The 12,217-nt window shown below is 53.6% G+C and overlaps 1 protein-coding gene across 1 annotated transcript; it reads left to right on the forward strand.

Moving 5' to 3' along the window:
* The first annotated feature begins 8,649 nt into the window (after positions 1-8,649).
* Positions 8,650-10,958, forward strand: BRD3OS (BRD3 opposite strand). The gene is made up of 3 exons (XM_057722250.1): positions 8,650-8,770; positions 8,944-9,108; positions 9,300-10,958. The coding sequence occupies exon 3, from the start codon at positions 9,884-9,886 to the stop codon at positions 10,136-10,138; it is 255 nt and encodes an 84-aa protein (XP_057578233.1). The 5' UTR covers positions 8,650-8,770; positions 8,944-9,108; positions 9,300-9,883; the 3' UTR covers positions 10,139-10,958.
* Positions 10,959-12,217: the final 1,259 nt, after the last annotated feature.

A 12,217-nucleotide genomic window follows, 5' to 3' on the forward strand; every position in this document is an offset into this window, starting at 1 on the left:
CCTGGTGATGCTTCTTCCCGCCCGATTCCTGCTGCCGCGTGCGACCCCAGCCGTGATTCCTCACCCCGGCTGCAGCAATTCTGCAGGGCCAGCCTCCACCCTCGGGCCAGCACCGAGGAGTCCAGGAGGCCGCCCCTCCAGAGCCAGCGGTGCCGCCTCCTCAGGGCTCCCGGGGCCTCCTGCGAGCTCTGTTCCCTCGGCCCTAGGGGGCTGGGGCGTGGGGGGGGGGGGGTTGCTTCCTGCAGTTGCTACCTCCCGGTGCTTAGAGTTTGATGCGTCCAGTGACCTGGTTAACGGCTTTACACTGTTAACAAGTCTTGCTTTATTTTATTTTATTTATGTATTTATTTTATTTTATTTTTGGCTGCGCCTCGTGGCTTGTGGGATCTTAGTTTCCCAACCAGGGATTGAACCCAGATCCTCGGCAAGGAAAGGGCAGAGTCCTAACCACTGGACCGTGGGGAAATACCCCAACAATCCTTTATTTTGAAGTCTCTTTATTCAAACAACTGGCGTGGTTTCTGCTTTCTTGTGGGACCTTGACGGATACCTGAATTGATACCAGGCGGGGTCTCGGGAAGCTGACTTTCAAGCGTGGATTTTGGGGAGTGGGTTGGTCACGGGCTTGAGCTTGGACAGAGCAATGAGCAGCTCACAATTGAGAAATGGGATTCCGGTGACCCCCCAGCCTGCCACGGCAACGCCATCAGCCACACTACTCCCTGCGGTGACACGGATGGACAGAGAGGGTGCCTTGGGGCACAGATACCCTTGACCACGCGCCAGCAGTGGTGGTCCCAGGACTGACGTGTGGGATGGCCCCTGGGAGAGCTGCACAAAGAAAGAAAATCTCAGGACTTTGAACCCTCACGCAGCTCAGGTCACAGTCAAGAAAACCATGGAATCTCCACAACAATCCAAAAAGAATGTCTTATTTCTTGCAGCCACCAGGCCAACATCGGTGGATATCAGACACCAAATTGCATCTGGCGGGTTGCGGAATTATAACATCCGTTGAGTCCCCAGCCTCACCAGGTCTGTCCTGTGAGCGTGCGGCACTGGCTGGGAAGGTGTGGGACCCTGAAACTTGGAAAGGCACGACTGATTAGACTCAGAGGAATCCCTCCCCCTCTCTGAGTCTGTCTCGCCAGGGGACGTAGCTCGAAGGCACTGTAATAACCTCACCTGGGGAAACTGTCTTAGGACGAAGTGCTTCTTCTCCCCAAAACCCACCCCAAACACTTTGTCACCCTAGACCCATGTCTAAGGTCAGATCTCAGCATGCTCCAGGGTCAAGTACAAAGGCTGATCCAAGAGGAAGTAGCTTCTGCACCTAAAGAATGGAAAGGATTTGCACACAGAGATGGGCATGTTGCTGTGGATTCTGAGTGGTAGACCAAGGAGGACAGAACACAACCCTGGATCGGGCCACGTGCACTCACGTAAGCCCTGATCGGAGATTCTGGATTTAACGTGTAGCTCTTGCAGCTCGAACTGAAATGGACAGAAACTGGACTCCACAGTGGACAGTGTTTTATGAGCTCGAAATGCCAGAACTTCGCTGCCGTGGGGCCGAGGCATCCAAAGCCCTGGGCAGAGGGTGCTGGGGTCCATCTCTCATGAGCCACCTGCTCACCTCTCCTCCCCCACCGACTGCATCTCCCCAGGGGTCCCAGGGAACACTCCCTCTGCTAAGGCCTTGAGGACTGCCTTGGTGAGGGGCACCTGAGCTAGCCTTGTCCTACAGACTGTGCGATGGCGGGTACCCTGGGCTCCCTGATTTCAGACATCATAGGGTCCCGGAGTAGCAGAGACCAAGTGGCAGCATTAATTGCCAAAGCCAAGGTGAGCCCAGTTCCTGGAAAGGGCACCAGGGGCTCATGTAATCAGAAAGCTCCACCAGTATAATGACAGCCACGTCCCGAGGGACGAAAGTACTCACTAAGATGTTGCTTGACCCCTGTAGTGGGAAAACACCAGGGCTGGTGACCCAAAGCCTGACGTTAGTTGCCAAAATGGAGATTCATGGCCTCTCCCCAGTTTCTTTTTTATATATATATGTATACATTTATTTATTTTTGGCTGCATTGGGTCTTCATTGCTGCACGCAGACTTTCTCTAGTTGTGGTGACTGGGGAGCGACTCTTTGTTGTGGTGCGCAGGCTTCTCATCGCAGTGGCTTCCGCGGGCTCAGTAGTTGTGGTTCACAGGCTCTAGAGCACAGGCTCAATAGTTGTGGCACACGGGCTTCGTTGCCCCAAGGCATGTGGGATCTTCCCGGACCAGGGATCAAACCCATGTCTCCTGTGTTGGCAGGTGGATTCTTAACCACTGCGCCACCAGGGAAGTCCCTCTGCCCACTTTTGAGACTTTAACCGGTTCCCCGATCCAGAGCGCGTGGTCGACGAGGAGGCCAGGTCCCTGGAGGGAGGACCCTGCAGCACAGCCATGAAAACATGCTGTAGAGCCTTCTCCAGGCCTTCTGCAAAGGCAGCTGTGGCCCTTCACCCACGTGACACGCCCCAAGGAAAAGGAAATACCCATGCCTTTGGGGGATTGCTAGAGGCTGGCTCTGGACGCATGCTAACTCCTGGGACAACCCTATCGCTAAGGAACAAACCCAGAGGCTTAGCGGTGGTTACTTATTATGGTCTCTCGTGGTTTGGGGGTCGGCCGGCTCGACTTGGTGGTCCTGGCTTGAGGCCTCCCAGGTGTCAGTGCCTGGGACTGGCTGGAGTCACCTGGAAGGCTGGCCGTCAGTTAGGACCTCAGGCTGTTGGCTAGAACACTGGTGAGTGGTCTCTCCCTGTGGCTTGGGCTTCCACACAGCATGGCAGCTGAGTTCTACAAGCAAGTGTTCCCACACAGCAAGCACTGGGGAGAAGCCGTACCAGCACCTGTGGACCCAGCCTCAGAAATCATGCCCTGTCACTTCTGCCACATACTGTTCATTAGGAAGCAGTCACCAAGGCCAGCCACTAGTCCAGGGGGGAGGATTAGGTTCCACTTTTTGACAAGAGGGGTATCAAGGAATTTGTGGACGTGTTTAAGCCCATTACCGTCCATCCTCTGGCCATGAACTGTTTGTAATTCTTTTTTTTTAGTTTTTGAAGAAGTATGTAGGGGTTTTTTTGTTTTATTTTGTTTTGTTTTGGTTGTGTTGGATCTTCACTGCTGCACACAGGCTTTCTCTAGTTGAGGCAAGTGGGGGCTACTCTTCGTTGCTGTGCACGGGCTTCTCATTGCAGTGGCTTCTCTTGTTGTGGAGCCCAGGCTCTTGGCATACGGGCTTCAGTAGTTGCAGCATGCAGGCTCAGTAGTTGTGGCGCATGTACTTAGTTGCTTGTGGCATGTGGGATCTTCCCAGACCAGGCATTGAACCCATGTCCCCTGCACTGGCAGGCGGATTCTTTTTTTTTTTTAATTTTATTTATTTATTTATTTACTGGCAGTGTTGGGGGGTCTTCATTGCTGCACACGGGCTTTGTCTAATTGTAGCCAGTGGGGGCTACTCTTTGTTCTGGTGGGCGGGCTCCTCATTGCCATGGCTTCTCTTGTTGTGGAGCACAGGCTCTAGGCGCGTGGGCTTCAGTAGTTGCAGCATGTGGGCTCAGTAGTTTTGGCACACGGGCTCAGTTGCTCTGTGGCATGTGGGATCTTCCTGGACCAGGGATGGAACCCGTGTCCCCTGCGTTGGCAGGCGGATTCTTAACCACTGCGCCACCAAGGAAGTCCTGTTTATAATTCTTGAACATGCAGAATAAACTCACCCCTACCAAGACCCTGCCCCAGAGCCTCATCGCTTATGGCCTCCTGCCCTTGGCATCTAAGCCAGATCCAGGTGCACATGGGGCTGTGCAGGCGCCCTTCCTCAGGTACAGTTTGTTACGCAGCATCCGTCTAAAACTTATGGACTAAAAGGCCAGTGATTTGCCCCTTTCCACACACCCGATATGCAAAGGCAGGGTGGGCATAAGGAACCTCCCTGGATGCTCCCTCAGAAAGAGGGGAGCTGGGGCTGGGGCTGGGGACCCACACGGTGGTCCCAAGTCCATAACGACTCTGAATCTCTGGGCATTTTACCGCTTCCTTGAGGCTCAAGGCGTGACTCCTCGTGGCCCTTGGCTCCGCCCTCCGAGTTATTCTTTTTTTCCCACGACTGTAGCTGTGTTTGTCGCTGAGCATCTGGGTGTTATTCGAGGCTTATGTTTACTGTCGAGTCTGATTCCTGCCTAGGAGCCTGGGGAGGGGGTCAAGACTTCTCATTTTGTACTTTCTCTGCCCCTATAGACCAAGCCGGCAGGGCTGACAGCTAGTACGATGTTTTTAAAATCTTCGTAGGGAATCAGGGAAGGGGTAGATGAAAACACCACAAAGTTTGCTGTTCATACCAAAAAACAGCCTGGAAAAAAAAAAGAAAAAGTGTTCCTGGGTTCCTGCAAGCCTTTGGTTAATTTTCCAAGTTGCAAAAAAGTTTATTCTGACAGTTTTGGCCTATTTTTTCCTTGCCTTTGTGAAGGGGCAGAATCTGGCTCTCCTATTCCACCATGTGTGTTGATGTCTTGAGAAAGTTATGATTCTTCTTTTAAAAGTGGTTTATTGAGACAGAGTTCACACACTATTAATTCACCCATTGAAGGTGTACAATTCAGAGCTTTTCAGTATCATCACAGGATCGTGTGACCACCACCCAATCTATTAGAACATTTTTGCCTCTTTAAAAGCAACCCCAGGGACTTCCCTGGTGGGGGCAGTGGTTAAGAATCGCCTGCCAGTGCAGGGGACATGGGTTTGAGCTCTGGTCCGGGAAGATTCCATATGCCGCGGAGCAACTAGGCCCATGTGCCACAATTACTGAAGCCCGCGTGCCTAGAGCTTGTGCTCTGCAACGAGAGAAGCTGCCACAGAGAAGCCTGCGCACCGCAATGAAAGAGTAGCCCCCTCTTGCTGCAACTAGCAAAAGCCCGCGTGCGGCAACGAAGACCCAACGTAGCCAAAAATAAAAATAAATAAATTTAAAAGCAACTCCATGCCTATTAGCTGTTATCCTCCACTCTTTCCCAATCCCCACCCCAGCCCTAGGCAACCCCTAATCTACTTTCTGTCTCAATACTTTTTCCTGTTCTGGACCTTTTATGTCAGCGGAGTCACACGATGGTCTCTGGTAACTGGCTCCTTTCACTTTGCATAATGTTTGCAAGATTCATGCATATTGAAGCATGTATCAATATTTCCTTTTTAAAAAGAATTACTAAGTAGTCTTCCCTTGCATAGATCTCCACTGATTCTCAAGCAGTTGCTACGGGTTTGGCTGGATGGTTAAAGGCTTGGAAAGAAAACGATTGGGAGGTTGATGACAAGGAGCTCTGGGGAAGCGGCGTTGGGTGGGCTTCTTAGAAAGGACACAGACTGTGACAATATCCGTATCCCAGGTGGACAGATGTCTCCAAGGCCATCCAATGCAGAGCAGGCTCTGAAGATCAGATGGACCCAAGGACCGTTCTGGGGAGGTCTTCAGCCTCTTCTCCCAGTGGTGCATTGCTTGTTTGACGGGCCGGTGTGCAAAGTGGTCATGGAGGGAGGGACAGAGGCTCCGCATGGATGATTCACCTCCACCACCGAAGCTGCCCTGCCCACCGCCACTGCAAGCCAACGCCGAGCCCCCAAAATGGCACCATTCCCCGGGGACCCAGCCACCACAGGTGGTGGCTCTTCATTACATGGACTCACCCGTCCGTCGTGGAGGGGACAGAGATGCAGTCCCGCTGGAACAGACATGGATTCTGGGCTTGCTTTTCCTGCCAGCACCCCCATCCACGGACTTAGGGAGGGCCTCGCTGACCGTCACGCAGTGCTCTCAGCAGGGACCTCACTGCTGAGCAAGAGAAGGGAAACAATGGGCTTTTGCTCACAGAAGCCACTGGTTTTTGTTTTGTTTTGTTTTGTCTTGTCTTAAGACAACACATGCTTGTTACCTCACCATTTCTGTGGGCCAGAAGCTCGGGCATAGCTTAGCTGGTTCTCACTTGGAAGGTCTACTAAGAAAGGATCAGCTTCCAAGCTCCTTTTGGTTGTTGGCAAAATTCATTTCCTCGTGACTATTTACGCCCCATCACCCAGAGCACCCGCCTAACAGAGAGCAGAGTCGCGACCTGAGGACGTGGGTATTTCCTCTATTTGGGGAGAAGGTGAGACTGTCTCACTATTTTTTTTTCTTATTTTTTTAAATTGAAGCATAGTTGATTAACAATATTTCAGGTGTACAGCAAAGTGATTCAGTTATGTAAATACACGTGTGTGTGTAGACATGTATGTATGTATGTATATATATACTCTTTTTCAGATTCTCTTCCATATAGGTTATTACAAGATATTGAATAGAGTTCCCTGTGCTACACAGTAGGTCCTTGTTGTTAATCAATTTTATATATAGTAGCGTGTATCCGTTAATCCCAAACTCCTAATATATCCCACCCCACCCTTTCCCGTTTGGTAACCATAAGTTAGTTTTCTATGTCTGTGAGTCTATTTCTGTTGTAAATAAGTTAACTTGCATTATTTTTTAGATTCCACATATAAGCAATATCATATGATAGTTGTCTTTCTCTGTCTGGCTTATTTCACTTAGTATGATCATCTCTAGGTCCATCCATGTTGCTGCAAATGGCGTTATTTCATTTTTTTTATGCCTTAGGAACATCCCATCGTATATATGTACCACATCTTCTTTATCCATTCATCTGTTGATGATGAAACTTCCACTCTTGTATGAAAGATAGATGCATCTTATTAGACAGAAATGGAGAGTTGGGTTTCTGTTTGTTTGCTTTGCTTTTGTTATATGGAAGTTCAAATGTATATAGAAATGTATGGATGGAGGCCGAATAAGCAGGTGCCAGTGAGGACAGTTCTGCCTGCTGCCCAGAAACCTTGACATGAACCAAAGACGTAAACATCCTTCACATCCTGCTTTGTGACGTGGGGACCAGTGGGCTCCGTCAGGCAAGGGGCCTCGAGGTGGACTGGAAGCTGGAGGAGAAAGAAGGAAGCTGCTCCTTTCCCTCCGCTTCCTGCTGGCCTCCTGTCAGCCGGCAGCTCCCCCGGCAAAAGTTTGCTTTTCCTGAAGCGGCAGCTGAATCTAGTCTGCAGTTTCTCCAGCGAGCACAGAATCCACCTCATCACGTTGCTGCTACTGAGGGGTAGCAGCTGGCTGGCACCCCATCCTCGGGGTCTGCATCCCTGCCCTACTGGGACCCTATTCTTGGTGCAGTGACACCAGCTCCAGCTGCCAGCACCCCCTCCTCAAAAGTCTGAGTTTCTGCTCTTTGGTGTCCCCGCCTCTGAGTTTCTAAATGTTCATAATTCTGCCTTCTTCTCTTTGGTCCTTTTGCTTCCTGCAGTTACCACCTTTGAGATACTTTAGAGGTCTTTACTTTAACCTGAAAGTTACCTAGTTAACAACTTTGTACCTAATAAACAATCCCTTCTATTAATTTCTCTCTGGTCAAATGATTGGTGTGATTTCTGTCTTCCAGCTGTATCCTAAGTCCCTCATCAATGAAACATATTGCCAATCTCTTCTCACCTCTGTGACTTTCCTCTTTAATTTTAAAAATAAGCTTTTACATTTTAATTTAGGAAACTTTTAGGTTTATAGAAAAATTGCAAAGACAATACAGAGAGTTTCCATATACCCCACAAACACACCGTATGTGTGTATATTTTCTTGCATACGCATTTAAGACTATAATCTTCCCTCCAGGCATGGTTTTAACTGCATGCCACGGTTTTGATATATTGCATTTTTATCATCATTCGATTAAAATAGCTTAAAATTTGTATTGTGAATTTCTCTTCGACCCATGAGAAATTTCGAATTTTTTTGAATCTGTGGGTGGGCTTGAGAATATATTTTAAAGTAATAAAATATATAGGTTTTCTTCTAGTTATCTTTTTCTTGTTGTTTTATAGACTATATTTCCTGTGACCCTATTTATGGAGGATTTGAATGCTTCGAAACGTATTGAAACTGATTTAGGGTCTGGCATGTGGTCAGTTTTTGTAGATGTTCTGTGTCCTTGTAAAGAATGTGCATTTTACAGGGGTGGGTTCAGTGCTCTAGGAATGTCTGGAATGTCGACTTCCTTAATCAGCGTTGGGCGAAACCGTAAAAATGAAAGTTCAGTAAGGAAAGGGACGGATACCAAACGAGAGTCGCCTCGCAAAACGAGGTGGAGGTGCGGTGCGGCAGTTAACAGACCTACTTGTCACGGCAGAATGGGGACCTGGCCCGGCTGGGTGACATGGGTTAGCGGGAGACCTGGCTTTGAGAGGGTACGCCCGGGGGCAACGCGGGATTGTGATCAGGGGCGAGGATGCCAACATGGCAACGGGAGCGGCAGAAGCACGCAGGCAGCCACACGAAGGTACGATCCGTCGAGGAGATGCGGCGACCAACGAGAGCGGCGGGAGGACCAGGACCGCCCGCGCGGCCCCCGCAGCTGCCCCGCCCCGCGCGCGGGAGACCCCGCCCCCGCCCCGCCCCGCCCCCCGTCCCCGCCCCGCCCTGCGGAGCCATCGATGGCTCCGGCTCTTGGCGCCCGCCTGCCCGGCCTCGGCGCTCGGCTCGGCATGCCTGCGGCGCTGCCATGGAGACGCGGCCCCGCCGCCAACCGGCCCCGCCCCGCCCGAGGCGCCCGGCCCCGCGGCCCGCGAGTCGTGCAGGCGCCTCCGCGCGGGTGGCCGGGGCGGCGACGGCTGCAGGGCGCGGGTCAGCGGGCGGCGAGGGGGCGCCCCGGAGGCGGGGGGAGGCGATGCGGACGCGCGGTGGGGGCGCCCCGGGCGGGGCCGGCGAGGGGCGCGGGAAGGACTCGGCGAGCGCGGCGGGCCGGGGATGCGCCCCCGGTCGGCTTTCGTCTGACGTCATCTTCCGTTCCGGCCCAGGGACCCCCCGGATGCTTGGAGCCGGGGAAGGCGCTGGTGGCCGGGGGAGTGCCAGCGCCCCCAGCACGGCGGCTCACGGCGCTGCCCCCGCGGGCGCTCAGGACGCAGGTCGCAGACGTGGACACTAGCGCTCTAGCCAGTGGGTTGCCCGGGGTCGCCCCCCACGTGAGTAAAGGCCGCAGGATGAGGCACAGGTCTCTCCCTGCGTCCCCGGAGAGCGGCTGAAATGGCGCGGCGTGCTGGTCGGTGGCCTGGCTGGGCTCCCGAGTCAGGGAGGCGTCTGGGCCGTAAGCCCTGCCGTTGCCGCGGGGGCCCTGGCCTCCCCAGCCCCTGACGGCATGTTCCTCTCTTTGCAGGATCACCTTGAGGAGGAGCTGAAGACTGGCCGTTAAGCGAGCGCCGAACAAACGCCGCTTCCAAATCCCTGGCAGGATCAGAACGGCTCTGCGGGGCTGAAAGCGACCCCAGCACGGATCCTGCCTGGTTGCACCATGTCCTTTCATTCGGGACACCGGATACACCTTTTGGGATTAAGTGGTGCAAGTCGCGGTGTCAGAATCGCAGTGGACACCTGACACGTCCCGCCCCCGACCCCACGTGGGTGCCTCCTCCCTGTCAACTGCACACCTAACACAGTGCACACGGGAAGCGCTGCGGCCAGGGCGCCACGGACCTTGCTGACTCCCGTGTGGTTCTTAGGTGTCTTTTCAGAATGCTCCGAGGCGCCTCTCAGGTTTCCTTGCAGAGAAGCTCCACACGGGTGTCGCCTGCAGATGGCCTGGATGTCTCATTTGTACCCCTAAGTGCAAAGAAGGACTCCTCCAAACCTAACAGCTGAAAAACCGGTGCATTCGTGTGATTCATAAAAAGCGGGGGGCAGCTGTCCAGGAGCACAGGCTCAGAGGCCGCGAGCCCAGGAGAGGGGAGGTTCCAGCCAGTGATGAGCCGCCGCGTCCCCCTGGCAGAGAAAGCCCTGTCTGAAGGCCATGCCCGGCTCCGATACAGGGACACCTCCCTGCTCATCTGGCAACAGCAGCAGCAGAAGCTGGCGTCTGTGCCGCCCGGGACGTACCTGAGCAGGAGCCGTAGCATGTGGTACTCACAGTATGGAAACGAGGCCATCCTCGTCCGGGACAGAAACAAGCTGGGCGTCTCCCAGGACACAGGGCAGTCCAAGTTTTGCTCCATTATGTAATTCTGGGGTGAAAACGAGCCCAGGCACCAAGCCACCTTGCTGGTCCCTAGTCCTCACTGGGAGACTCTGAACAGTGAATATGAAGGCTGAGCTGCAGTAGAACCCCCAAATCCCAGAGACGGTGCCCTGGCCCATTCGCAGTCAGGGTGGCGGTGGACTTGGCTCCTGGACTCCGTTCTGATCTTGTAGGTGCTGTAGGCACAGCCCAGGCCAGGCTAGATGCCACTGTGGTTATGCTTCCAAATAAATCTAGTGAGAGGGGCACCCCGGTTACAGACAGCCTTTTCACGTTCTTGCAGGTTGTCTTTAGTTTTCGCTTCTGCCTGGTAAAGAACGGGTGAGATCTAGAAAAAGGTGATAGAATTGGCATCGGGTAGGGTCGAAAATCCATTTGCAGGACCAAGATGGATGTATCCTAGGTGGTCAGCAGCAGCATTTCAGCAGGAACTTTGTGGCACTTGAATCCTGAGTCTAGTTACCAAAACGATCTTTGCGTGTGATGCTCCGCGATGGCTTCTACACCAGCTTCCTGATGCTGGAGGTTTGTGGGCAAAGCCATCCAAAAACCATGAAAGAAACCCCAAATTATCAAGCTACACATGAGCTGCTCACAGTGATTTCAGATTTAATCACAGAGCTGAACCAGGCAGGTTCTCAGCCGACAGCAGTGCAGCCTCTGCTCTGAGGCTGCAGCTCCCAGCCACCTGCAGCATTTGATGCATGTTGGCCGTTACCACACACAGGCAGCCCTGGCCCACCTGTGTGGGCAGTCTTGAGTCATTTTAAAAGAATTTGCTGTCTGCTTAATTAAAGTTTGTGTGGCGAAGCAAATGTGGAAGTGTCTTTTGTCAAAGCGGAGTTTCCTTTTCTAAATAAACCTCCTTCAGGAGACCCCCTCCTTCCTCACTCACTTCGATCCATTTGTTCATAATATCCTAACTTGGCCTTGAGGGTTTTTTACAACAGTAACGTCTAACGATTGCTGAAAACCCCACTGCAGACGTGCACGAAGTGCCCTCCCCAGAGGCTGCGGCCGAGCGCAGCTCTGCACACGCATGTACTGTGGGTTCTAGAGGCGGCGTCCCGCACCACACACCTGCTTCTGCGGTGGGTGATCACATCCCACTTTGAATGGCGGGCTGGCAGCGCTCCTGGGAGCCCACTGGTGGGCAGAGACCTCCCGCCGTCCGTGCACACAGCCAGTCCTGAGCATCACGGTGCGTGGTTCCTTGTGCAGGTGTGCAAGCTGGTTAGTGAACTGCGCCCAGAAGGGAACTGCGGGGTCACACTGCATTCCCTGAAGGTCCCGTCCAGCCAGAGGCCAGTCCTGGAGATGAAGGGGGAGGCCTCACCTACAGTCAGGCCTCTGCAGTAAAGGCTCACCGGTCCAGGCACCCTGACACTGGAATTCCCCAGCAGACAGGCCTTGCCAGCGTCTGTGTAGTCCTCCGACTCAAGTTCAGTTTAGAAAATAAGCAAACTTGTGACTTGGCTGGGATGCCCCTGTGCCGCACGCTCACTGCCCCTCAGACTGACCTAGAAACAGAGGCGGTGGCCGGGAGAGCAAGCACTGGCCATGCCCACCGTCTGCGCTGGTCAGCGCATGCAGGTGACCGACATGCCCTGGGCCGCTCGCGCACAGCTGGCACTAAGCTGCTTAGCGAGTGGGGAGGCCCTGTCTGCCCCGGGGAAGCCTGGGTGACCCGCCTTCCCAGCTGGGGGCATGGACGCCGCGATGGATGTGGCCCAGTCCCCGTCCTCGGGGAGCTCGGTCTGGGTGACGGGGTGGGGAGAGAATACAGGGGAGGGTGGCCTCGGGACTGGATGTGGGCAGCCTTCTCCCGGGACGGCACTGCAAGGCTTGGCTCCAACAGCCGTGACTATTCTGAAAACGGCGTCAGAACTCGCGTTCATCTCGACACCTCCTTCATTCTTCGCTGCTGCCTTGCCGTGTGCCGGGCCCCGGGCCGTGCGGAGGAAACCTCAGCGTGTACACCAGCTCAGTGTGGTTTCCTGGAAACATCCGTTGGGCCAGCTGGATGAGTGTTTGATGCCTCTGGTCCTGGAAGGCACCAAAGT

The sequence above is a fragment of the Hippopotamus amphibius genome, chromosome 2 (genome assembly GCF_030028045.1).
Source record: "Hippopotamus amphibius kiboko isolate mHipAmp2 chromosome 2, mHipAmp2.hap2, whole genome shotgun sequence".
NCBI classification, from domain to species: Eukaryota; Metazoa; Chordata; class Mammalia; order Artiodactyla; family Hippopotamidae; genus Hippopotamus; species Hippopotamus amphibius.

What these genes read in the sequence shown, in the direction of transcription:
- BRD3OS (XM_057722250.1), top strand. Translation starts at nt 9,884, where the DNA reads ATGAGCCGCCGCGTCCCCCTGGCAGAGAAAGCCCTGTCTGAAGGCCAT.